This window comes from Vulpes vulpes, chromosome 4 (assembly GCF_048418805.1).
Source record: "Vulpes vulpes isolate BD-2025 chromosome 4, VulVul3, whole genome shotgun sequence".
In the NCBI taxonomy this organism is placed as follows: domain Eukaryota; kingdom Metazoa; phylum Chordata; class Mammalia; order Carnivora; family Canidae; genus Vulpes; species Vulpes vulpes.
Window position 1 is genome coordinate 101884793 of NC_132783.1, and position 27758 is coordinate 101912550.

The window sequence follows — 27758 nt, forward strand, 5'->3', positions numbered from 1 at the left end:
CGACTGCCCAGTCAGGTGCTGTACTTTAACAGGGTCCCCAGGGTCTTTGGGAAGCACAGGTGTGGAGAGGGCTGTAGCTTGTCAGGAAGAAGGATGGGATCACATTTGCCTCCAGACTGCAAGGGAGCCTGGCTTTCCTGAGTCCTCATGTAGACATCCTCAGCTACCTTGACTCCATGCCTAACAGGCTGGATTTTACCTGGCAAGTGCTGAGTGGTTGCCTCACAGAGGCTCGTGCAGCTTGAGTTGCTCTGCAGGAGCTTCTTAGAATTCAGGAGACACAAAAACAAACGCCTACAGGGGCCAGGCTTAACACTAGCAGGGTATATTGAGCACAGGCCCCCACAAAGGCTTGCCCGATCTGTTTCTTTAAAAGATTGGGGTGGAGTGTGGTCTATGACATGAAAGTTTGCAGCAGGAGGTCACATATTTCGAACTTACCCTTCAAATACATAAGGTGAACAGATCAGATCTTAGCTAATTTCAGTTTCTGAATGCAGGCTCAGTAAGTCCTCAGATTCTAGAACTTATCCTCCTCCAGCGACACAACACACACTATGCTCTGTCAACCAACCCTGGCAATGCTAGGATCCACTTGTGATTCCACTCTATCCACTCCTACAGGGGGAGGAGCAAGGGGAGGGAGGAAGGAGAACCATCCCTTTGTCCTGATGCCTCTCCTCTCAGGTTCCTCCATCCCGTATGTATTCAGAAGTCTTGATTCCCTGTCTACCTTGGCCACGTGCCCCACCTTCCTCCTCTGACCTGGGTAGGATGTGGTTATTTATACTCTGCCAAGTAGAATTTAGCTGGTGGGCTCCAGGCCTACAGGAGGCAGAAGACCCAGGAAGTGTGTTCATGTGCCTGTGTATGTGTGCCTAAGCCTCTGTGAGTAATGCAGTCCCTTCAGGTCTGTTTCTTGCTGGGACTTTGGCACAGTGTCATCCAAGCAGAGATGCCCAGAGACACGTGTTGTGGGCACACAATCAGGGAGGCCACGTGTGAAGTGCAGCAGCCCTCCTGGGGTGCACCTGGGCCAGCAGGTGGTGGGGCTGCAGTTCCCACTCTACTCATGGAGGAGCCACATGTCAGCGGCACCACCGCTGGCTCCTGAAAACAGGAGCCCCCCATGAAGCAAGAAGATATCAACTTGCAGGGACCCAGAGCCCATGAATGGCTAGCAAAGCCAACTGTAGGCCAGACTTTGGGGAGCCCTTGAGAAGTGAGAGGGACTTAGGATCTTGGATACACAGAGAAGACAGGAGGCCATCTGGAAGCCGGCCTGGCCCACAGAACAGCCTTGCTCTGCTGTGTTCCAGGTGTGAATGTCTCCCTGGCTACAGCGGGAAGCTCTGCGAGGTGGACAATGATGACTGTGTGGCCCACAAGTGTCGCCACGGGGCCCAGTGTGTGGATGCAGTCAACGGCTACACATGCATCTGCCCCCAGGGCTTCAGGTATGGTGAAGGGGTCCCTCAGGCTGGAAACTGCACCTGGGCACACTGGCCCTGGGCCTCCTGGGTCTCCTTAGAAAGTCAGCCCTTCCATGTCCGAGAGCAGATGTTATTAACCCCATGTTATAGACGGAGGGAAGAGCCATCCAGGGCAGCTGTGTGGGAGTTGCACTTAGAATCTGGCTCACATGACGTCAAGCTTGGGCAAGATTCCTTCTAATGGAAGATGTTACTATCTTGGAGTTCAGCTTACAGGGTGGGGGTAATCACATGGCCACTCTGGCAGGAATCATCTTTTTAGTCTAGAGAACAAAAACTATTGTGCCCTAATGGTAGAAAAAATGGGAGAGTTTGGAGTTAGTCATTGGAATCAGGGAAGCCAGAAGAGAAAGAGGGAATGGGAGGCACTGGCCAGGCGGTCAGGGGAGGTCCATGGGGGTATGTAGAAGGAGAGGCTGGATTCCAGCCCTAGCATCCACACTGACTGGAAGGGAAGGGTGCAGGGAGTGCTGGGGGGTGGGGGGAGGCAGGAGCCAGACTTAAGGCTAGGGGGCGGGATCAATGTAATGTCCATGTACATTAGTATCGCTGCATGGAATAAACCCAGCTATGCAAATAACTCTAAGTCATAGACTCTGAGAAGGAATCATGAAGAAGGCCAGTTTTTTCAAAGCCTGATTGATACCATCTACATGAGGCTTGTGAAATATAAATTCCTGAGCCCCACCCCAGGACTACTAAATTAGCATGGGGGGGACAGGGGGCAGTGGGGAGAAGAGACTGGGAATCTGCATTTTCTTTTAATGTCTTTAAATTGTGGCAAAATATATATAATGTAAAATTTACCATCTTAACCATTTTTTTTTCATCTTAACCATTTTTAAGTGTATGGCTCTGTAGCATCAAGTACACTTACATTGTTAAACAGCCAACACCACCACCTATCTCCAGAACTTTTTAAACCTTGCAACACTGAAACTCTGTACCCGTGACACACTAACTTCCCATTCCCCCTCTCACGGCCCCTGGTAACCACCATTCTATTTCCAGACCCTATAAATTCAATCACTCTATGTCATATGAGTGGAACCATACAGTATTTGCATTTTTGTGACTGCTTTATTTCACTTAGCATAACATCCTCAAGTTTCACCCACCTTGTAACAAGTGTCAGGATATCCTTTTTCAAGGCTGAATAATATTGCATTGCATGTAGGTGCCATATTTTGTTTGTCCATTCATCTTTGGATGGATGAGAATCTGGGATAAATTTAACGAATTTATCCCAGGTTGTTCGGATGACACTAAAATTTGGGGACCAGCACTTTCATCCAGCCCCATTATTGTAAAAATGGAGAAATGGGGGCTTAGAGGAAGAAAATGTCTTGCTCTAGTTGGTGGGAGGGCTGGAACAGGTCCCTGTTCCCATCTTTCTTCCCTCTCTCTGCTAGTGGTTCTTTGGCCCAAATAACTATGATTGTCTTCTCTCACTGTCCTCCCCTCCTCTCACTGTTACTCCCCCATCTTCCTCTCCCCTCCTCCCAGCGGGCTCCTCTGTGAGCAGCCTCCACCCATGGTCCTGCTTCAGACCAGTCCCTGTGACCAGTACGAGTGCCAGAATGGGGCCCAGTGCATTGTGGTACAGCAGGAGCCAACATGCCGCTGCCCCCCAGGCTTCGCAGGCCCGAGGTGCGAGAAGCTCATCACCGTCAACTTTGTGGGCAAAGACTCCTATGTGGAACTAGCCTCCGCCAAGGTCCGGCCCCAGGCCAACATCTCCCTGCAGGTGCGCCCCACTCCAACATACTCCCAAGCTCCAGTTGTTCTGAGAACAGCCCTTGTTCTTCCGACAACTCCTGACTGGGTCTTACTGCAAATGGCAGCCCCTACTCCCAGCTTCATCCATTCATTTATCTAGAAAATGTCAGACACTGTGCTGGCTGGCAATGGGGATTCAGTGGTGGACCAGATAGACAAAGCCCTTTGTCCAGGGCAAGATGATAAGCAGAGGGCCAGTGACAAACCCTGGGTGTGGTGGGAGAACACAGGTGGTACAGAGAACCCCATCTGCTGGAAAGAATGAGGAAGGCTCCCCAGAGGCAGTGGTAATTACACTGAGATCTGAAGGATGAGTAGGGGTTTCCTGGAGAAGGATAGAAGGGTGAGAGGATGCTGTCTAGACTGAGACATTAGCATGTACAGAGGCCCAGAGGCACAAACAGGCAGGGCCTTTTTCAGGGAATGAAAAACCATTTAGTATAAACCAAATTCATGTCCTACTAACTTATTTCAGGTTCCTTACTTGTGGGCCTGAAAGCATTTATTCCAAAATGTATCTCTGGTGACGTAAATGCTACTGGGAGGAGTGGAGCAGAGAAGGTACCTGGTTGAAGAGCAGCAGGCGCCTGCCCATAGGCTTGTAGGCTTGCTGGGGAGGAAGAACTCTAGAGACACAGGAAGAGGATGCAGGCCAGTTAGTGGCCCCTGCCACATGGCACTAACTAGGGCCCCACTGTCCTTTCAGTTATGGCCACAGAAGTGGCAAAACTATTGGACACAGATCTGTTGAGTGCCTGTGCATGCCAGGCACGGTTGCAGGTAGTGGGGCTGCAGAAATGCACAAAAAGTTCAAACTGCTTCAGCTCACAGAGCATCCAGTGGGCAGGCCTCTGAGATAAGGGTTGACCCTGGGCACACACAAGGAGGAAGTTCTGGCCGCCCTCAGCATCTCCTGGGTTCTCCTCATTGCCCTCTTGCCTTCCTCTCTCAGTCCCACAGACCCAGAGACCCGAATGTTGGGTCCCTGCTAGCAGCACCTGTGCCCCAGACTTCCAGAGGTCCCATCAGACCATCTGCTCCATATCCATTCCTTCAGGCTGCCCTTGTGCTGGGTGGTGGGAGCTGACAGGCTAGTCAGAGAACCCCATCCCTGCAGCGAGGTCCCCCCTGGGTTCTCAGCCTTGGCACCACATTAGAATCACCGGGAGAGCTCCTAAAATTATCTTTGCCTGGGCCTTACCCCCAAGAAATTCACAGGTAGTTGATTTGGGATAAAGCCTAGACACTGGTGTTTTTCAAAATTCCCCAGATGACTCTTAACACAGTGCCTACTTCGTAATAAACACTGAATGAAATGGTAATTGTTAGCGTTTTGTTTATAATTATTATCATACTTTATACAGAGACACTGAGGCCCTGAGAGGCACAAGGATTTCGATGGGATCACATCGTATGCTGGTGGGAGAGCCCAGATTAGAGCTCAAGGCTCCTGACTCCATCCCCCCAAACACACACTATAAAATAATATAATATAATATATATATATATCTTGTATGTAATAATCTAGTAATATTTATATACATAAACAAAGTGGCACATAGTGGGTCCTCAGTAAGTATTTACTGAATTGAATTGCTCGAATAGCATTGGCTGGAATGTAAGTATAGGACCTCCTGGAAATTCCCAGACTAGACAAAGGAGGAAATAGGGACATGCATTCAGATCTGGGGTTCAATCAGAAGATGCTACCTGAAAGAGGTCTCTGTGAGGTGGGGTTGGGGAGGCTCGGCCTCAGAGGAGCCCTAAGCCACATGCCTCTCTCCAGGTGGCCACTGACAAGGACAATGGCATCCTACTCTACAAAGGAGACAATGACCCCTTGGCACTGGAGCTGTACCAGGGTCACGTGAGGCTCATCTATGACAGTCTGAGCTCCCCACCAACCACGGTGTACAGGTAAGAACCACAGCCCCTCCCACCAACACAGGAGCCCCACACCTTCCTGCCCACTTCCCGCTTCCTAGATGTGACTAGATGGGGGGGGGGGCTGCTCTGAAGCCTCTTCTCCCTGCCCCCTCTGCACGCACACACTTTCCCTTGCTCAGAGCTGAGCTGTGGGTGGGAGGCAGAGAGGCAGTGTTGGAGGAAGAGGCCGGAGATGAAGGTAGAACCTGCGGGGAGATGACACCTCATTACCATAAGATAAATGGCCAGCTGGCTACTATGCAGGAGTGCATGCGCCAATGGGGATGAGGCTGCTTAATGAGGTGCCCTTTTCAAAATGTCATCCTAATCTTTTATTAGTTTAAGAAAGAAAACAGGGGGAGATTAGCATGCAACTCAAGGGGAAGAAATCCCAGAGCATGAGGGAGCACGACTATTCCTTAAGTGACTTTCAAAGTGTTCTAAAGGATGGTTCTCCCTAAACTTCAGTCTTTCCAACAGTCACCCTGATTTTTACATAAAAATGTAAAAATGTGGTCTGTCAGCTGTACTGTTACTTAGCAAGCCACCTTACATCAGCTTTTAAATCCGCACACCCTTTACATTTAGCATCATCTTAAGTAATATCACTGTTGAAATCACAGATATGCTAGTTCAAAGTTAGATTTTATCCTACTTCTCAGTAAAATAAATACTAAACTAGTAAATTATTTGAATTCTATTTCTGTCATAATTATAAAAATAACCATTAAAATGAGAAATGTTTGCATTACACCGAAAATGACATAAAACCGCCAGGGGCCAGAGAGCCGTTTCTTGGGAGAAAAAAACACAGTATTTGAGAGAAATCCACATCCAGAGGCCGGCCTTCTCCTTCAGAAGCAGGAGCACATTGAACAGATTGGTGAACAGTAGCGGTTTTCAGACTTTTTTCTGAGGAACGAAATCATTTATTCAATCAAAACTTTATGTTGAAATAAAAATATCAGCTACATGGAAGCAGAACTGTCCCACAGGGCTGGGGGCAGGGAGCAAGGTTTCTTCCTTCACACTTACTCTCATGAAGAAGGGCCCCCAAAACAACTCCAACAAACCCAGTTGAAAATCATTGGTTTAAACCAGTGGCTCTCAAAGTGGGGTCCCAGAACAGCAACAGCACCTAGGAACTTGTTAGACCTGTACATCTTCAGAGCTCACCCCAGACCTACCGACAGAAGCTCTGGAGCAGGACCAACCGTCTGTTTTAAGGAGCCTCCGGGTGATCCTATGCATAAGTCTTAGAAGTGCCAGCAGACACAGGAAGACTTCCTGGAGAAAGGGCCCATTCTGTAATGGGTCTTAGAAAGGGTGGAATTTACATGAGCAAGGAAAACAGGTGGGCTAGCAGGCTGGGAAAACAGTAATGACTAGCTTAAGGGATAATACCAGGAGTCGACCAGAGCAGAAGGTTCACAGCAGAGGGCTGATGGGGGGGACACTGGCCAGGTCAGGACAGTTGGATCCAGTGGACACCAGAAGGAGGTCACCTCAGTAATCTCAGAGAGCCTCCCAGAATCTGTGTTTCTGAAGCCACTGGTCATGGGCCAAGTGGACAGAGCACCTGGGGGCGGGGTTTTAAATCCTGTATTTAAAAATGGGTCTGTTTCCAAACCATCTTCTCTATGACGGGACTGGTTGTGTCCTTTCACTCATTCTGTAAACATCAGTTTCCTCCACTGTGTACTGTGGACAATAGTAGGATGCTCTTCTAGGGATGTTGTTGAGTGCTGGGGGGTAAAGTGCTTGGCCAACAGAGCCTTTATGTGGGCATGCCAAAGATAGAAGGTGACAGCCAGGCATTGGGAGGGGCTGGCCTCTATCCAGAACTGGGAGCTCATCCCCAACACTGATGTTAGCTGTTGGGGTGGTTTGGTAAAAGGGTGATATCGGTGAAAATGCTGGAATCCTGCGCTGATGCCTGAACTGGGAGATGAGGAATGAAGTGGGAACCGAGAGACTTGCTCTCTCCTACAGCCCTTGTCAGGGAGTCAGTCGGTGGAGGCTTAGCACCGGGTCCTGGGGAGACCCCAGGCTCTTTCTCTTCCCCATGGGAGGAACCTAGTGAAGGATGCCCATGCCTAGGTCCACATGCCAAGCCTCATGACAGACCCTTTAATGCCCTCTAGCTTACAGTCCTAAAGGGCCCAAGTCTCCAGAAATCCTGTATTTAAAATAGGTTTGTTTCCAGGCTTCTCTGTAGCAGCACCGGTGATGCTTTCACCCACTTAGTAAACCTCTCCCAGGCAACTTGCGTGGCTCAGGTCCTGGGCTAGTTAGGGGGATACAGAGTTAAAACACAGTCCAGGGAAGAAGACAGGTATGTAAACAAGCAGTAGTCACACAGAATAAAATAGGTCTCACAGAAGACACTGGTACATGCTATGGGACATTCAAGGAGCAGACATTTCTGCTTGGAGGACCAGGGAAGGCTCCCTGGAGGAAGAGGTAACTGTGGCGACAAGCATTTCCACAGGTGGAGAAGTGAGAAGGCCTTGGGCAGTGAGAAAAGTGTACACAGTATACACAGAAAGCCAAGCTGTGAGGTCTGGGGTTAATGGAGGGCACAGTCACCATGTGACCTTTGGCCACCTAGGAAGACCTCCTCAGCCTCAGGGCCAAACCAAAGCTGATTTAATCAGGGGAGTGGGCAGCCTGCATAATTCTGCCCACTGAGGCCCCGGGGACAGCCCCCATGTGAGAATGAGCAGTCAGCACCCCCAGCAGAGATTTCAGGCCTGCAGCAGCTGGATTCTGAGTCTCCTTTATGTGGGTACCTGTTTGCAGCTGCCCAGCTATAGTCACCAGTGGGGCGTGCTAGCACTTCAGGTTTTTAGTCCAGGCTCTAGGGCAAATACACAGAAAAGCCCATCCGAGCCCATACCTGCCCTAGAATGCGGACAAGCTGCAGGATCCCTTAGTTCTGGGACTTGTCAGAGGGGCTCCAGGCAGTATTTGCTGCCTGCAAAGCCAAGGAGCCAAATGCGGCAACAGATGTGGGGAAAGTGGATTGTGGTAGCCTGGAGAGCTTCGGCTTTGTCTGCAGGGACAGGTGACCTCAGCTCCAGCAGATGCAGCCAGGTGGGAATGCACATATCAAGAAAAGCTAGAAACTCAGGGTTTCTATATGAAATAGCTCAGTGCTTAAGTGTTGGCCACAAGAGAGCTCTGTTTAGCCCATTGTGCATGCTCCCTGCAGAGGCTCAGTTACCACAGTCCTAGCCACTGCCAAGATCTTTGTCGGGCTCGCCCACTCACCAGCTCACCACAAGCCCAGCGCAAGCATCATCACTCCTATTTTAAGGATGAGAAACATGGTGTTCAGATGAAGTCTTTGGCCCCAAAGCACACAAGCCAGTAATGTGGCAGAGCTGAGATTCAGACCCAGGTCAGGCTCCCCTCAGAACCCACTTTCCCACCATATGTTGGGGCATGAAGGCCAGGGAGAGACAGAGTGGGACCACGCAGCCATGGTCCAGAAGTTGGGGGGAGGAGGAGGTGTCGCTAGAGTGTGGTCTTTTTTTTTTTTTTTAAGACTTTATTTATTTATTCATGATAGTCACACAGAGAGAGACAGCGAGGCAGAGACACAGGCAGAGGGAGAAGCAGACTCCATGCAGGGAGCCCGACATGGGATTTGATCCTGGGTCTCCAGGATCGCGCCCCCGGGCCAAAGGCAGGCGCCAAACAGCTGCGCCACCCAGGGTGGTCTTGAGGTCTCAGGCTACTGCTTAACTGAAATCCCAGGGACTATTTGGTCCTGTGAGGCTCTATCGCCACCTAGTGACCACAACTCAGCATCCAGGTGAACATGCCCGGTACCTGGAGGAACAAGCAATCATTCCTCAGTGGAGTAGGGTCCTATGTATGCTTAGGAGCTTGGGTTTCAGTCTTGCTTCCACCACTTCCACTTTAAGACTGTGAGCTGGACACCCTAAATCTCTGAGCCTTAGGCCTCTTATCTCTAAAGTAGAAAAAAAATTGTATACCTCCCACGTGGGGATTGTTAGGGTTAAGTGAGAAAATACAAGGTCAGGTGCTTAGCACAGAGTAACACAGTGCCAGCCCATGACAAGAAACAGTATCTCACAGTATTCAGTGTTACTAATGGCCTGTTATTCAGAAGTGAACTTTGATGTCTTGTATTTTTTCAGCCCTACAATTTACCCTTTGCATGAAGGGAAGATATTATAGTAAAGAGAGAAAATAGGTATTATACTGGAATCTGAAAATAAAAGTTTTTTCACACACACAAAAAAAAGAGTAGCACAGTGCCTAGCCCTGTAAAGGATGCAAAACATGCCCACTATTGATATTAAAAGCGGAAGAGAGGGGTACCGGGGAAACTCAGTCCGTTTAGCATCTGACTCTCGATCTCAGCTCAGGGCTTGATCAGGGTCATGAGTTCAGTCCTCGTGTTGGGCTCCATGCTGGGCAAGTAACCTACTTTTTAAAAAAAAGAGAAAAAGAAAAAGCAGAAGAGAACTTGACATGTCCTCATGCCATTCCCAGACAGGAGCCACCCATCTAGCTCTGACACCTCCAGTGCTCTCCACTTCCCACTTGATGCTGGTTCATGTGGCCCCGTGGATACCGAGGAAGACTCTTAGAGCCCGGTTGTCTCCCCTGTAATCCCTACATCTCTCTCCAGGAGACTAATTATGGAGCTTGGAACCACAGTAGAATCATTTTTTTTTTTTTTAGAATTACCAGCAGGTAGTTTGGCTTGGTTTTTGTGGTTTGGGGTGTTTTTTTTTTTTTTTTACCTCAATCTTTTTTACTTATAGCAGCAAGAGCCATTTTTCTCATTATTTATTTCAAAGGCCAGAATTTAAAAAGGAAAAAAAAAAAGTAAGAGAAACAGAGCCATCCTGATTTGTGAAATGATGGTGAAAAAATCAGAGATGGCAGCACCACCTACCCCCAACCTCCAGGGACCTGCAGTTTGAAAACCACTGGCTTTAGGCATCACTTCCAGGAGACTCTAATAAGGATATGCCAGGAAGGCAACCTATTAGCCCATGAGCACCTTTTGGCACAGGTTATGGCAGGTCTGGATTTGGAACGAATCCTGATTCTGAACCTCAGTTGTACCACTTCCATCAGAACAACACACAGAGGTCGACATCCTCACCATTGTCATAGCGTGTCAGCAAAAAATCAGGTTCACAGAATGATGGGACTTGCCCAGGGCCCCTCAGCTGGAGAACCCAGTATGAGACCAGATCTCTCCACTCCCAAGCATGAAGCATCAGAAGAGTATAGCTAGAGGAAGGGGCCTGCCTAGGACTGTCCCTCCTGGGAGTCAAGGGAGGCCCTCCACAGAGCCAAACAGCTGGGGCACTGGGGAGCCCAGCACTTAATCAGATGCAGGAGGGGTGGCCTCACAGTCCTCTCTGCTGCTGCGGCTCCTGCCAAACCACTGTCTCCAGGCTAGGGCCCTAGTGGAGGTGTACCAGGGCCTGGGCCAGTGCATGGAGCACAGAAAGGAGAGAAGGAATGGGCTTGGAGCCCGTGGTCAGGAAGGAGTTAGTGGTGTGTGTTCATTCACTGGGTCTGTGTGTGTTTATAATGGGAAAGCAGCTGCCTCAGACTCCCTGAATTTTAATGTTGGAAGGGAATGCCAAGACCACCCACCCGGAGCTGCAGCCTCTACAACTCCCTCTATGACAGGTAGCTGCCCAGCATTAGTTACACAGCTCAGGGGATGGGGAGCTCATTTAGGACAGCATCAGTTTACCAAATGGTATTCTTGCACGTTCATTTAAAAAACTGTGTTAGGACTCCAGGTCAGAAGCTGTAGCCTCTGCACAGCAGCCCTCATTCCTCCACCTACCATCATCAACTCATATGCAGAAGCACGGGTCTCTGTCTTATCCTCAGCTCACTACTTAGAGTAGTTGGAAGCCACTGAAACAGAATAGCTCTACCTTCCTATGACTTCTTGGCTTCCACATCACAAATGACATCCTCCAATTGACTTTTAGCTACCACTCCACCCCCCACTGCCCCGACCTTACACTGATATATTGGTTGTTTGCTTTAGAGGAATGGCCAAGGAAATGTGAGCTTTGTGAATGTATCGTTTGCTACTAATCCCAGCACCTAGGACAATGTGGTTCATAGCAGACATTCAGTGGGGGTGGGTGGCTGGGTGCGTGGATGGGAGACAGATGGCTAGATGATGGATGGTTGGTTGGATGGATGGATGGATGGATGGGAAAGAAGAGAAAGTTCATGATGGGTTTGAGAGAGTCCTGGGCTCCTACATGTTCCCCTTGACCACCACTTTCTCCCAGAGATCAGCACGAGAGCAGGAGTCACTAGGTTTGCAGGTGATGGTAGGTCCTTACTGTTGTTAATACTCCAACTAATGATAATGGCTCACATTTTCCCAGTAATTTACAGTCTACAGAGCACTTTCAAGTACCTCCTCTGATTCAATCATCATGATAATCCTGTTGGGTTGTTCTCCCCGTTTTGCAGATGAGCAGACTGAGACCAGAGTCGTTCTGAGTGGTCACGGTCCGGCCAAGGAAGGGGCTAGGACAGTCTTTCTGTTTTCTCCACTCCACCCCAATTTAGCCTCTCTTCTCCCAAGTATTTCCTCACCTCTTTGCTGAAATTTCTAACCCCAGGTCAGTCACTGAAGCTGCTCCTGCCTGCCAGGTAATTGGTGCCACCTCTGGCATGGGATCCTCTTGTTGGAGCCAATTTACTAGTGATTCACCAGGGAGATTCAAGTGGAGAAAGAACCTCTGTATTCAGCACCCACATCTGAGTGGATAACGCAAAGTCCAGCCTCCTCCTCAGAGAGCCATTTTCAGAGGAAGAGTACATGTTTCCCAATGCCTTTCACCTGCACTCACTGCTCCCTCCCAGCCCCAGCTGAGGACCGAATAGTGCAAAGAGCGGACCTTTGAGTTAAAAGTTTTGCCTATGAATTCTGTCTCTGGAACATACTAGTTGGGTGACCTCTGGGCCTCAGTCGTCTTATCTGTGAAGTAGGATATCTGACGCCACTCTACAGCATTATGGTAAGGTTCAAATTAGCAGGGAGCCATTCCCCACCACACGTGGCTGCTGTGCCTCATCAGCCCTCGCTGAAAGGTCCACTGGAACTGAAGGAGGCAGCATAGGAAAGGGGCATACATGTGGGCTGAGAGAGAGAGAAAGAGAGAGTATATCAGTTGAAGGGGGTGGGCGGGCAGAGGGAGAAACAGACTGTGCCAAGCAGGGATGATCCCAGAACCTGAGATCATGACTTGAGCTGAAGGTAGATGCTTAACTGACTGAGCCACCCAGGTGCCTGTTTCCTCCTTTCTATAATGCGGTAAATATTGTAGTACAGTGTCGTATGGTATTACTAATCCAAATATGTAAGCATACTGCTGGAGGTGCGATGAATTTAGATGGGACAAACTATTATTTTAATTGAGATCCTTTTTTTTCATATGTAATAGGAAAAATATATAAATCACCCTGAAATACTCTTTTCATGGATTGTATTCCTTAGAATAATGGTAGCCTTATATCCTTACTGATGTTTAATGGGGAAATAGAGCAGCTGAAGAAAAACATGTTAAGTAAATAATGGTCCTAGTGGCATGGGTAGAGCAAAAATGAGCAGGTGGCCTGAGAATGGAGTCTGCTTAACTCTGTAAAGTTGTAGAAAGAAAGGCAAATAATATAACTGAATGCATGACCTGCCCCTAGACTGGATCTTGTATTGGAAGGGCAAAAAATGCTATAAAAAATATTAGTGGATCCACTAAAAAAATTAAAATTCAGACTGATTAGATACAAGTATGGTACCAATGTTAAATTTACTAGAGTTGGAAATTGCAGTGTGCTTACATAGAATATCCATGTCCTTAGGAAATGCACACTGAGGCATCTAGGGATAAAGTATTCAGAAAGACTGTGTGTATGTATATATAGGTATATACTTATACGTGTATGCCTATGTGTCTGTGGAGATAGATATGGATATGGAGACGGAAAATAAATGATAAAGCAAATGGGGCTAATAGGAGAATCTATAGTAACAAGTATTCTCTGTACTGTTTCTATTTTTGCAATGTATTCAAGTTTGAATTTATTTCCAAATGAAAAACAAGTCAAGATCCAAGTAATGCTGGTCAAATTCATGGCCCAGTGCCTGGCTGTGGGAGGCACCCAGAAAACCCTCTGATTCTCACCCCTTCTCTCCTGCCCAGTGTGGAGACGGTGAATGATGGGCAGTTTCATAGTGTGGAGCTGGTGATGCTAAACCAGACCCTGAACCTGGTAGTGGATAAAGGAGCCCCCAAGAGCCTGGGAAAGCTCCAGAAGCAGCCAGCAGTAGGCATCAACAGCCCCCTCTACCTCGGAGGTAAGGCCCTTCTCCCCTCCCATCTTCACCACCTCCACCTCTCACCCTTGCTCTGTGCTTGGGTACCACCCAAGATGACTGGCTGGGGTTCCCCTGCTCTCAGCATCCACTGCCAAAGCATATCGGGGAAGGCTTCCTAGAGGAAGTGACAACCAAGTTGCTCCCTAAAGTGTAAACAGCCAGATGATGGGGAGGAGAAGAAGAGAGAAGACCAGGCTCCTTCTGGGAAGTACAAGTGGTTCAGGAGGTAAAGATGGTAGGAATGGTAGGAAGACCTGAAGATGGAATGGGGAGGGAAGAGATGGAGGTAGAGTCCAGGCCCCACAATCTGCGGACTTCAGGGCAATTCCCTCTGTGCCGTGTCAGACACTGTGGGGTTCAGGCGATGCCTGTAGTACTTGTTTGAGGTGAAGGTCAAACAAAGGCCAAAAAGGAAGTGACCACCTGTCTGGCAGAGCCTGGGCCTGAAATGCAGTCCAGGGCCTGTAGTTCTCAAAAGGTTATGTGCAAAAAAAGAAAAAATGTCACCAGAACATCTCTTCCTGTTCAGCGAAGAGATTCCCAAGACCTCTCTCTGCCAAGGAGTCCCCCTCTGGAAGGCCCAGGAATTTGCAGATTGTTCACACCCGGTCCAGGTGCCTGGGCCCAGGGAAAGCCTTCAATCCAGAGCAGTCCCAGAAAGAACATAGTTTCTCCCCCACTGAAGATGCCCAAAGCTCCACAGATCAAGGCTGCTACCCCAAACCCCTCTCTCCCAAACTCTAGCTCTCCCACCCTGTGCTCTGCAGGGCTGTGACAAGGGGCAGGGGAGGCCTGGGGGGACAGCAGAGGAATGTGATGCACCATCTGTTCCCTGCCTGGAGGGGGTGGTCCTCCTCTGTCCAGCCAGTGTGGCTCTGTGGCTAGCCAGATCTTCTTTTCTCTACAGAAGCTTGAAATAAGGACTTTTATGGGAAATTTTATTAAAATTTCGACTGCAAATTCATGTTTTTTTTAAAGAGTCAAAGTGCAGGATAAACGATGTAAGTCCTTTTGTGGACAAGGTCTCAGGTTTGGGTCCATTCCCTCAATCTGAACAGCAGAGGCCCAGAGCCGTGAGGGCCTAGCTGTGAGGACGTAGAGCCCTCCTTCTCAGCCTGAGGGGAGGTCTGGACTGGTGGGTAGGGGAGGGTCTTCAGGTGGCTGTCCTGGCACCTCTCCCCCAGGCATCCCCACCTCTACGGGCCTCTCGGCCCTGCGCCAGGGCACAGACCGGCCACTGGGGGGCTTCCACGGCTGCATCCACGAAGTGCGCATCAACAACGAGCTGCAAGACTTCAAGGCCCTCCCACCACAGTCCCTGGGAGTTTCACCAGGCTGCAAGTCCTGTACGGTGTGCAAGCATGGCCTGTGCCGCTCTGTGGAGAAGGACAGTGTGGTGTGTGAGTGCCACCCAGGCTGGACTGGCCCGCTATGCGACCAAGAGGCCCGGGACCCCTGTCTGGGCCACAGGTCAGTGTCCTTAAAGCCCAGGCACCCTGCATGGACTCAGTCCCTCCTTCCATCCTGTCCCCACCGGAGAAGGGGCACTGATGAAAGCTGGAGGGATTGTATGGTCAGACTAGAGAGAGAACCTGTGTATGTGGGTCTGCTTAAGAGGTCAAGAGCTTACACAGCCAAAGAGCAGGTCCTCCTTAGGAAGTGAGGACCTTGCTGAGAACACCAGTCTCCATTAAGGAGAATGATGGTGAATTTCAGCATCGGATTCTCCACCTAGATGTGGATAAGATTATCTGCTGCACAGTAGCAGCAGCAGAGAGGTGATTATAGAAAGTAAGAACGATGTCAGGTATAAAGCCCCTTATCCCAATGCCTGGCACCGCTGATGGTGGCAGTGGTAGCAGTAGTGACACTGGTTATCAATTAAGATGGTAGAGCAATTAAAATGTTTAGAGAATGCATAGCTGCTTCTGAGCAGTGACCTGCCCCTTGGACATGTGAGTTCCAGTGCCTGTGAAATGGAAAGCCAGCCAGCCTCATGGCCACATGACTTTGGGTGATATGAGCCTCCAGTGGGTTGGACTCGGATGCTCAGCCCCTTGGCCAGCACAGGGCAGACCACAGGATGTAGGAAGCCTAAGGTTCCATAGCTTTGGGCACCCCAGTCTGAGCCTGGTCACTGGCTGGGCTGGACAGAGAAAGCCTCTGGCAGCACTGTCTCTGCCCTGCCCCTTCTCATTCTGTCCTCTGCCAACAGTTGCAACCATGGAAAATGTGTAGCAACCGGGACCTCATATGTGTGCAAGTGTGCAGAAGGCTATGGAGGGGCCACATGTGACCACAAGAATGACTCCAACCCCTGCTCAACCTTCAAGTGTAACCAGGGGCAGTGCCATTTCTCAGAGCGAGGGGAGCCCTACTGCATATGCCAGCCTGGCTTCAGTGGGGAGCACTGCGAACAAGGTGGGTGCCCTGGGTGTAGGGGAGGCGGACCTGAGAAGGCCGCAGGGGTCAGAGTTGGACTTGAGGTCCAGACGGCTGAAGTTCCAGTTCTAGTGGTGCCATCTGAAGGCTGCATGATCTTATGAAGCTGCTTTCAAACCTTCAGTTCCATCATCTTGAAAATGGAGGCAATACCCTACCTCTCTGCAGCAATTGTCCATTGCTGGTGTAACAAGTTAGACCCACAACCTAGCAGTTCAAAACCTGCCTTCTCCCTTCAGTGGCCTTGGCCTGCGCAGTGTATTCATTTTGAAATAAGCTCAAAAACAAGAAAATTAAAACTGTATTAAAATTCAAATTTACCTCACCTTGGAGGGTCTTTCCCATGCATGGACCTGAGAAGTCCTCCCTGCACCCAGATTCCTAGGCAGACCTCCCGGTCTCTAAAGGACTCCTTCACATTTATACTTAAATACTATTCTCAACCAAAACTGATCACATTAAAAATTTTTTTATTAAATAATGTATTTTGAAATAATTTGAAATTTAATAGAAAAATTGCCAGAATATGAAGAGCTCTCACATTCCCTTCACCAGATTGCCCAATTACCATGTTGCCACATTTGTTCTTGCCCACCCAACATTATACACACATGTATTATTTTGTAACAATCTAATTTAAAAAAATGATATCAAGCTTACCAAAATTCATTAAAATGTATAAAGCCCTTTCTCATTCAGTCTCTTCTGAGGTTCATAAGCTGTGAACCAGTTGGAAGAACAAGAAACTGTGTCACCATTTTCCAGATAAGGAGACCGGCTCAGGGATGACAAGTATCTTGCTTCAGGTTGTTGGGCCGGGGATCCAGGCTCGAAGCTCTTCATTCTCCTCCTCCATGCTTTGCTCGAGCCCTCCTCCCAAAGTGACACAGATAGTATGGCGGCAAGTTGAAGATTTGAGCAGCTATCAGGGTTCATTAGCTCCTTTCCTCATTCAGATCTCCACTCCAGCGGCATGGTCCAGAGACACCTCCCTGGGCTGCTTTGGGCTCCTGGTCATGTTCTGTTCCTGTGTGGCCCCCACCTCGGTTCATCATTACCAACACATTCACTTCAGGGATTAGAGAATTAGTATCTAAACTCTATGCCAGTGGGGATTGGGCCAAACCAGAAACTTCCTGGTTTTCAGTGAAGCCAGAAATCCCAATATTTAGTTGATCTCCTGGGGTTTTTAACAGTGACATTTAACTTGGTTTTTAAGTGTAGGTGGCACATTCAAAATTTGGGGACAGGATTTAGCCCACAGTCTACTACTCTGCCCTGTCTCATTTGGTGTTTGAGCTCCTTAAAGGAAAGGATGGGGTCTCTGTGAGTCACTATGAAATAAATGCTCAGGACTTAGTTGTAAATCTAGCAGAGTCTGGCCCAGAAGAGGTGCTTGGTGTTTGTGGAACAGCTGGATGGGTTCATGGGCAGGGAGATGAAGGGATGAGTGAAAAAGTACAAATGTCTTCATACACACGTTTCCCAACAGCCTGCCCAGGTGTGGACCCTGGCCCATCGTCTGTACCACTCATGCCCTGACCTTGCCTCTCCCACCCTCTGCAGAGAGCCTGTGCCTGGGGGAGGTGGTCCGAGAGGTGATCCGCCGCCAGAAAGGTTATGCATCATGTGCCACAGCCTCCAAAGTGCCCATAATGGAATGTCGCGGGGGCTGCGGGCCCCAGTGCTGCCAGCCCACCCGCAGCAAGTGGCGGAAATACGTCTTCCAGTGCACGGATGGCTCCTCGTTCGTGGAAGAGGTGGAAAGACACTTAGAGTGTGGCTGCCGCCAGTGTTCCTAAGGCCATCCACCCACCTGCCCCCCACCTCTCAGACTCCAGCTGCGTGGGGCTGGGACAGCCATGTGGGATCCCCTCGAGAGGTGAGGTGAAGCAGCAGAAGCTGGAGAGGAAGCAGAAGAAAAGAATATTAAGTATATTGTAAAATAAACAAAAAATAGAACTTATTTTTATTATGGAAAGTGACTATTTTCATCTTTTATTATATAAATATATCACACCGTCTGAGTATATGTACCATATAGTGAGTTATTTTTACCAAGTCTTGTGTATTTGTCGTGTTTTTATAAACAGCTGTTAAAATTTTTAAGAAAAAAGACTAATAAAAATGTTTTAAAACAAAAGGATAAGAATAAAGAAGTCATAGCCTGTCCGAGGAGGAAGAAGGAAGTTTTTATGTTGATGAAACAGTATCATATCAGCAGAAACAAGGACCTGCTTACTGAGCTCAGGAAAAGGAATGATATGAGGAAGAGAAGGAAAAGATTTGTTTCTTCTTATTTTTAATGACTCTTTTTGTCTTCCCTAAAAGCACCCAGCTTTTAAGTCCCGGCTGCCGAGGTCTTGTCCTTGCAGAAAAAACTGCTGCACCTTGGCCACCTCTGACTCACAGTCGCCACCCCCACCTGCCCCAGGCCACCAGCAGGGTCTGAACTACTACAGAGCCCTCTTCTCCCTCCCTGGCTGGCTCTGGCTTCCACCACAGGGCTATCTGAAAACTGCCACAGGCTTCATCTGAGCTTGCTTTGCCAAATTTTAAAACACCACCTCTTTTCCTGCCCCTCTACAGGTGAGCCAGTAGAAGAACGGGTCATGCCATCACCTCAGACCCCAAACGCTGGCCCTTCCTCCAAAATTTTTGAACCATTCTCTTCCCTCTGGCTCATTTCACATTGGAATGCAGTACTAGAACAGCTGGCAGCCAGGGCTGCGGGGATGAGGAAGGCCAGAAACCCAGCCTGCCCATGGCCCTGGTAGAAGTCCAACTCTGGAAAGTTCTTAGGGGATCTTGCTGTGGGACAGACAAGCCTCTGCCACCTGATCCTCTGAGCCATCATCGTAAGTTGTCCTCACCACTCCTTGCCCATCTGCAACACTTTCCAACATCTATCTGTACTGCATCTTATTTTATCCATGCAACCCCTGCTCCATAAGAGTAAAGCCATATGGCCCCATTTCATAGACAAGGAAACAAGCCTCTCTCAGACTCTGTGTCTTGCCTTAAGCCACATATCTGATAAATATAGAGCCAGACTCAAAGTTCTAGATTCCTTCTCTAGCATAAAAACAAAAGATTCAGGCTGTTCATCAGACAAGCCCTACCAGGAAAAGAAGGTAGATATTCTTTACTGCTGTCTTCCCTGCTTGTGTTCATTTCTTGTTCTGTTCCCCCAGTATCTAGAAAGCTTCTAGACAGAATTCTGTATCAGGGAATGTGAACAAAGGCAGCCTGTCCAATAGATACTGAACCCTTTCTCTCAGCTCCCCTCAGACTAGTACAGATGGCTCAGGGACTCACTGTTCACACCAACTCCTTCTCTCACTCATCCCTCCTCCCCCTGTGAAGCCTCTCCCTGCAGAAGTGTCAGGGAGAAGGACGTGGGGCTCAGAGGACCTTCCAGCACAGAGGGTCCCCTGAGGAACCTATTGGTTCTATGAGGGCCAACTGGGCCAAAGATTGCAAGAATCAAGAGAGAGGTAGAAAAGAAAGGAAGGTGGACGAGCACAAGGCAAGTGGCAAATAAGGAGGGAAGGAAGAAGGGAAAGAAGGGATAGGGAGGCAAGAACAGAAGAAAGGATGAAAGGGATGAAGAGATGGAAGGAGTGAAGGAGGGAGAAATAAGATGGAGGAATTTACTTAAAAATATATGTACTAATATACATTATGTTCCAGGTACATAGTATACCTTATCATGGATTTGTTTCAAATATTAACAGATAGGTTGAGTTAGCACTTACTACATTATACATGAGATACCATTCTAATTTATATATATATATATTATACATATTCATTTAATTCTCAAAACAACCCTGTAGTAAAGATGTTACTTAACCGATTTTACAGTTGAGAAAGTTGAGTCACAGAGAAGCTAAGGTACTTGCACAAGAGTAGATGCCAAATAAATTCTACAGCCAGGATTTGGGCTCAGTTTGCCTAACTCCAGAACTTACTCATGGGAAGGAAACATCTGCCTTTAAAGATCCTATAGTCCAGGGCAAAAACAATCATGGGACAACTGCTTTGTGACTCCTAATGGCAGTGTACACAAGGGAAGTGGCTGTCCAGAGTAGGAATTGCCAATCCTGGATCTTCAAGAATGAACAGGAGTTTGCTAGGGTGGTGGGGGAGGTGGGGTGAACTTTCCAGGGAATGGCCTGTGAAGCAGGAAAAGACCCAGTATGTTTGGGGAACAGTTAGAGGTCCAGGGTGGCAGGAGTATATCATGCACAGTAGGGAGTAGGAATCAATGGGATGGACGTAAAGGCATGGGTTCAACCACCAGGAGCTGTGCATGGCAGGCTAGAACACAGGGACCCAGCAGTTTTTAAGCAGGAAAAATAGCAAGACAAGCTCTAAGAAGAGAATTGGTGGCAGAGTCGAGACAGGCTTGAAAGAGGAGAGAGGGCTGTGCCACCCAAAATGGCTTGGGGGCTCCTAGTTGTTCATTTTAGTTTGTTATAGCTAAACAATGCTGATTTCCAGAAAGGTCCCAAAAGTCTTTGCGGTAGCTCAAAATATCTGTCCTAGTAGGGGTGTCCTGAGATCTTCTCAATACCCTTCCCCTCCCTCATGCCATCAGCCCACCCCACCCACACAGGTAAACCCTAGAGTTATTCTACCACCAACACTCCCAGCTAGCCTCTCTCCACATGACATGAAGCCCCCTCGGCCTGCCATCCTGAGAGCAGCACCCCAGGGTCACTGGCTTTCTGGGAAGACTTACCAGGCTGCAGCTTTCCCTCTACCTCCCTCAAGGAATCCAAGGCCTGCCTCTGCCAACCATGCTCTGAGCCCACTCCTGAATCCAGCTGCAATCAGCACAGCCAAAAGGCCTGGGGTCTTAGTGTGGCTTAAGGGTGATTTTGAGCCTTCCCCTCAATTTTAGAAGCCTTAACTTTATGAAATACCTAATGCAAGATTAAGAAAATTCTCCCCAAAAGGAACTTTCTCTAAAAAATGGAGATTAAAAGTCTCTCACTTCAACAGCCAAATTCTAGAAACAAAGTTCCACAGGGCAGGAAGAGTTCAGTCAGGTTATTTGCATGCTTAAAAGTGGTTCAATGTTTGCATGTGGGGACACACACATGTGAAAAGGGGGGCTTGGGCTCTGTTTCCCCCTGAGCAGGATTCAGGGGAGGGAGGATCCCTTTGACTCAACCAAAGGATCCTGAACTAGCTGATGTGATGATGTATTTAAAAGTTCTTTGTAAAGTGTAAACTAAAAACCTTTAATGTAAGCTGTTATTACTATCATTGTTGCTATTATTGACTTGCCAACAGGCCCCATGTAGAAGATGGCTTTGCCTTTTCAATTTCAGAAAGGAACCCAAGTCTGACACTTCAGAAAGAGGACATAACAAGGAAAAGAGGAGCAAGGAAAGGGAGTGAGATTGCCTAGGGCCAGGGCAAAAGGGAAAATCCCCCCAGAATGACCCTTAGGAACCCAGGAGTGGCCAGGAAGGGGACAGAGTTAACCTTGCCTTCTACCAGATACAGAGCTACCATCAGATTGAACCCTATGGCCAAGCAGCCACCCACTGCCTTTGCTGGAAGGAGAAACCCCTGGCATAAGTGGACCTGCTCCTCAAAACTCACAGGGTCTCATATATCAGAGCTAAAGGAACCTGAGGGAATCCCTGGTGAGTGATAAACTTGAGAATCAGACATGGAGTATCTAAATCAGAGACCAAGGTCATCCTACAAACACCAGAGGCAGGAACAGACCCAGGTATCTACCCAGGACATCATTCTTCCTGCTACTCCACTGTGAGCTTCCAGGAAGACTGAAGGTTGAGGCACACCCTGTGATACCAATGATACCACTAGGTGTCCAAGAAAGTATCCTCCCCTTCCCCCACAGTACACTCAGAAGGCTGAAAAGCTGGGGCATTGCCTGGTTTGGTGGCCCTACCCAAATGTTCTATTCTGGATTAGACAGCGCCAGAGGAAATACTTGGGGAAAGATGGTGAGAGATGCCAGCTAGCCAGAACAAGCAAAGACAGAACTGGGCATTTGGCAAAGATTATTTCTATAACTTAATAAGTTGTAAGAGAAAAACTTTTAAGATGGTTTTAAAAACAATGTTACAGTGCCACATCACCATTATGGGATAAATAATGTACAATTTTTTATTCAACAGACTGTCATATTCTGATGTCATTAAAATAAATCGATGAGTCACAGGAGAGCTATCAGATGTTCTTGTAATTTACCATAAACTCAGTCCTACTCCCTGGTGTGGGTTTTATTTTTGTTCCTGACCTTCACTCCCTGGGGCAAAGATTACTGCATTCATGGGGTTTGGGCAAGTCTGGTGGAGTTAGTGAAAACAATTGGTTTCTTGAAACATGAAGTGGGGGAAAAAGGATCCAAAGTTCCCAAGAGACATGGGAGAAAAGCCCCACAGATGGCTTAAGTTCTGCAGGGTGTGTGATTTGTATGGCCACAGACTGGGTGCCAAAGGTCAGGGAGAAAGAAGCCACTCCAGTGTAGATTTCACTTATTAAGATGTGGAATATTTGTCCTGGCACTCCAATGCCTAATTAAACCCCCTCCTTTATTCATTCCTTCCCAAGCATTTACTGAACATCTACTATGTGCCAGGCACTGGTCTAGGCATTGAGGACTACACAAAGATGATCAAGACAAAGTCCTTGTTCTCCTGGAACTTAACTTTTAGTTGAGGGTCAAGCAACAAATAAGCAAGTAAAGATATCAGATAATATAAAAAAAGGTAGAGGTAACACCATAGAATAGCTGGTAGGTACTTTACACAGTGAAGTCAAGGAAAGCCTCTCTGAAGAACTGGGACTTGGGAGTGGGTGAGGTACCAAGAAATGGAAGGAGGAAGCCTGACCCCACAGCACTCACTAGATAACTGCCGTCACGCAGATAGCATCTGAGGGAGGTAGAGAGCCTAAGCATCTTAGTAGGCCAGAGGGGAGGACGTGGGCAAGCAAGCACCATGAATGGGCTTACCAGTGAGGGTGAAGGCAGATCGCACCCCTCAGCTTCCTAACCCTGAGGCATCCTTGGGAGCCCACAGCCTTTCTAAATGAAGAATGCCATGGGTCTGGAGGCCACCACCAGCTGAATGAAGGTCACTTTTGCTTCCCTAGTAGACAGCCCTGAATTTCCATGAAGAACACAATTGGGAACAAGACACTGGTGGGCAGCAGATGCACCAAGTGTTGGAGAAGGGCCCAGGCCTGTCATTCCTTCTTCCTCTGGTATTTCCTGAGCAAGACACGGCCATACAGGCCAAGGTCCCTGAATCTCCATCAAGATGCCCTTAATATTAGCTTCAAAGCTTTCAGTGTGAAGGACTCTGAAATGGAAGGGAGTAGTAGCTATTGTGCTGACACATACTATATTGGGCTGCCTGGGCATCCCTGCCAGGAGAAGCTGCTGGTCAGGAACCAACAGTCTCCACTTTCCAAGCTAAGACCAAGTAGTCCCTCCTCCCAGGTTTGGAACCTATAGCTCTATCAATCCTGTCAAATTCTCTTTTGCGTCATTTGCAAAGCTTCTCAACTGGGAGATATTTTGCCCCAAGAAGACATTTGGCAATGTCTAGAGACATTTTTGATTGTATGACTAGGGCAAGGGGAGCTACTGGCATCTAGTGGGAAGCCAGGGATGCTGCTAAACACCCTATGATGTGCAGGAGAGCCTTCACAACAAAGAAATATCCTGCCAAGGTATCAATAGTCTTAAGAGAAACTCTGAGACTGATCAGATCCTTCCCATAATACCCGAATGGAATCATTTAGAAAGGAAGAATGGGGTGATAGTGCTAAATAAGTAACAAATAGTTATGTCCTCAAGGAAGCATGGCCCCTTAGTGAGAATACATAGCAGCCTGGTGATCTATACTTGTATTTAGAACACAATTACTTATAGGAAACTGGGACTGAGACATTTCTTGGCAATAAGAAGCCACCATCATCCTTCCTTTGCTGCTGTGTCCTTACTACCTAGTCATGGCAAATGGGTGCAGAACAATGGATTATGGACTTGGTATGTGTAGGTGACACATATAAAATATAGTGAAACAAGGGGCATTCATCTTTGGACCTGCTACTGGAAGAAAAATAAATAACAGGGTTAATACAAATGTTGTTTCTATTTCCTGGAAATCTACCCTTCAACTAGGCCCTAGCAGGAAGAACAGTGAAAGTTATCAAATCAAGACATGAGGACTGTGGTTGTGTCTCTGGAATGTCAAAGGCGAGTGAAGAAAGTAGAGGTGAAAAGACTTAAGCAACCCTACTCCAAGATGGGTAAGGGATGTTGGGCCAACTCCCGATAATGATGGCAGGATTAACTGGCTGTCAGAGTAACCTTGCTCACTCAATCTTACAAATTACTGCAGGGATAGGAGAGGCTCCCAGCACCTGACCAGAGCTCTGTAAATAGACCTTGTAAATGCCCATGTTTGCAGAAGTAGTAGAGGTGAGGCAAGCCTTGAGAGTGGGACAAGGGGAAGGTCGAAGTAATAAGGGCCTGATGGAGCAGGTCTCCATCTGGCTCCAGCTCCACTGGCCCTAAAGAGCTCCATATCCTCTCCTTCATCCAGCTGTTTGATTCTGCAAATATCACCATGAGATTCAGTTTCCCCTTCTAAAAAACAAGGATGGCAATACTTGACATAAAGCTCTGAAGATTTTAAGTGGCAAAAAGCAATTCAAATTAACTTAAGCCACAAAAGGAATATGTTGGCTCAAGTCATTGGAAAATCTAAGATAGTTCTCACTGAATCAGACAGATATGGCCTATTCTAGAGCTCCTACAATGTCATAAGGGCTCTGGGTCTCTCATGCATGCTTGGCTTTCCTCTGCATGGGATTCATTCTCACGAAGGCCCTGACAAAGTGACTCTCAACCTCTGCACAATAAAAGTAATACTACTACTAATTTCAAATCCAGGAGAAAGGGTTTCTCTTTTCCAATAATCCCAAGAGACATCCCAGCAGAGTCACTGCCTCTAACTGGCCTGGATTCAGACAAGCATCCATCACTGAACCAGACAGTATGGGCAAAAGAATAAGATTCATTGATTGGCCAGACCTGTATCATATGACCATCCCTGGAGCCAAAAATAGGTAGTCGAAGGTAAGGACAGGTGTTTCTCTAAGGAAAGTAAGTAATAGATGTTGGATGGGCAAAAATGGCAGATAGACAGTAACTACTCACCACAAAGAATCCTCTAGAAAATCATTTAGAGGAGCGTCTGGGTGGTTCAGTCAGTTAAGCATCTGCCTTCAGCTCGGGTCATGATCTTGGGGTCCTGGAATCAGGCCCCACATCAGGCTCCCTACTCCCTGTAAAATCTGAGCCTCCTTCTCCCTCTGCCTCCCTACCCCTGCTCTCTCTAATAAAATCTTTTCAAAAATAAGGAAAAAAAGAATAATTTAGAAAATTGTTTAGCAAATGACAAGTTCCAGTTCAAGATGACAACACAGAAGGATCCTCAACTCATCTCTTCCCACAGACACAACAAATCTACAACTACATATGCAAGAGTTTCTACCGAAAGAAACCCAAAAACTAGTTGACCCACTCCTTCACAACAGGTGAACAAGAAAAAACTCACGTCAACACAGGTAAGGAAAGGCCAAGACACAATCTCATCATAAATCACAGAGACCCACAAACTATAACCCTGAGCTTCTCACTGAGGACTGAAGGATTTGAATCCCACATCTGGCACCTCAATTTTTAAGACCTGCACTTTAGAGGTGAGCCCCCAAAACATCCAGCTTTAAAAACAAACAGGGCTTGCATCCATGAGACCTACAAAGCTATAGCAAACTGAGAAACAGTTCTTAAGGGGCTCACACCTGCAGACTCACCCACCCCAGAACACAGCACAGAGGCAGGAAAGCAACCAGTCTTTCTGTACATGAGGCTTATCTTAAAGCATCCAACTAAAGGGCAGGCATCTGATTTTACACACATAAGGGGCCTAAGACAAAGGCCAGTCTCTCTCCCTCGGCCTGCATCTACGTCACTATTATCTACTGGAAAGGAACTTGTGCACCCATCTGGCAACCCAGTTTTGTGGCCACCACCCAGGGGAAAACTCTTGACCACCTGACTCTGGGGGCCAGTGGGGCTTAGGCTCACAGGTCCCATAGGACCATAACAAATGGAGAAAGAGTTCTTCATTGGCTACACCCGAGGGCACAGTGGCCACGCAACAGTCTGAGGCACCCAGTCTTTCTGTTAATGAGGCCAATTACCAGTTATCTTTATAACTTCAGCCTCAAGGACATGTGCCTAATTAAATGCACATGTAAGGGCTGACTACAATCCTCTATAAAGACCTTTAATACTAAATAAAGACCCTCTATACAATCCTCTATAAAGACAGCAGGTGCTGTCTTCACCAGACACCTCTCCAATGTGCTTCAGATCACCAGTGTCCCCTTGGAAGGAGCTTATACACACATCAGGTGCCCATTTTTGTGGCTGCCACCCAGGGGATGACCCTAGATCACCTAGCTTGGGTGGCCAGCAGGGCTGATGTTCATAGGTTCTCAATATCAAAGTGCTAAAAGTAAAAAACTGCCAACTAGGGTGCCAGGCTGGCTCAGTCAGAAAGGCAAGTGACTCTTGATCTCAGGGCCAGGAGTTCAAGCCCCATGTTGAGTGTGGAGATTACTTAAGTAAATAAATAATTCTTTAAAAAAAAAAACAAACTGCCAACCAAGAACACTCTACACAGCAAAGCTGTTCTTCGGAACTGAAGGAGAAATAAAGTTTTCCAGGCAAGTAAAAGCTAAAAGGAATTCTTATCACTAGACTGACTTTACAAAAAATGTTAATGAGACTCTTTAAGTGGGAGTTAAAGGTCACTAACTAGTAACAGGAAAACATATGGAAGTATAAATTTCACTGATAGGGTAAATATATGGAATCCAGAATAATCTGATGTTGTAAAGGTGGTGGGTTAATCACATAAAGTTAGTATGAAGGTTAAAAGACAAAAGGAATAAAAACCTCTATAATAATTAATGGATACACAAGATAAAAAACGTAAATTATGACATCAAAGCCATAAAACATGAGAGCAGCAGGAAGTAAATATGTCTAGCTTTAGAATGTATTCAAACTTGTTATTTTCAACTTAAACTAGAAATCATTTTATATAACCACAAACAAAAAAACCTATGGTAGGGATCCCTGGGTGGCGCAGCGGTTTGGCGCCTGCCTTTGGCCCAGGGCTCGATCCTGGAGACCCGGGATCGAATCCCACATCGGGCTCCCGGTGCATGGAGCCTGCTTCTCCCTCTGCTTCTCCCTCTGCCTCTCTCTCTCTCTGTAACTATCATAAATAAATAAAGATTAAAGAAAAATTTAAAAAAAAAAAAAAAAAAACCTATGGTAGACCAAAAAAACATAAAGGAATCTAAACATAACACTACAGAAAATCATCAAATCACAAAGGAAGAGAGCAAGAGAAAAAGAAAGGACTTACAAAACAACGAAAAAACAATTAACAAAATATCAATAGGTATCAATAATTATTTTATATATAAATGGACTAAAGTCTCTGACCAAAAAACACAGTGGCTGCATGAATAAAAAAGCAAAAAAAACAAAAAAAAAATCCTATCTATACAATGCCTACAAGAAATTCACTTCAGATGTAAGGATACACAGACAATGCAGCGATAGA

At 47.3% G+C, this 27758-nt stretch overlaps 1 protein-coding gene across 1 annotated transcript in view; it reads left to right on the forward strand.

The window, feature by feature from the left end:
* The window catches only part of SLIT3 (slit guidance ligand 3), a 589227-nt gene extending 566965 nt beyond the window's left edge, over window positions 1–22262 (forward strand). Inside the window, exons 30-36 of the mRNA XM_026009601.2 lie at window positions 1320–1457; window positions 3000–3240; window positions 5059–5189; window positions 13433–13587; window positions 14793–15078; window positions 15824–16029; window positions 17617–22262. Coding sequence (XP_025865386.2) covers window positions 1320–1457; window positions 3000–3240; window positions 5059–5189; window positions 13433–13587; window positions 14793–15078; window positions 15824–16029; window positions 17617–17852 — 1393 coding nt within the window. The 3' untranslated portion in view covers window positions 17853–22262. The remainder of the gene's footprint in view (window positions 1–1319; window positions 1458–2999; window positions 3241–5058; window positions 5190–13432; window positions 13588–14792; window positions 15079–15823; window positions 16030–17616) is intronic.
* Window positions 22263–27758: the final 5496 nt, after the last annotated feature.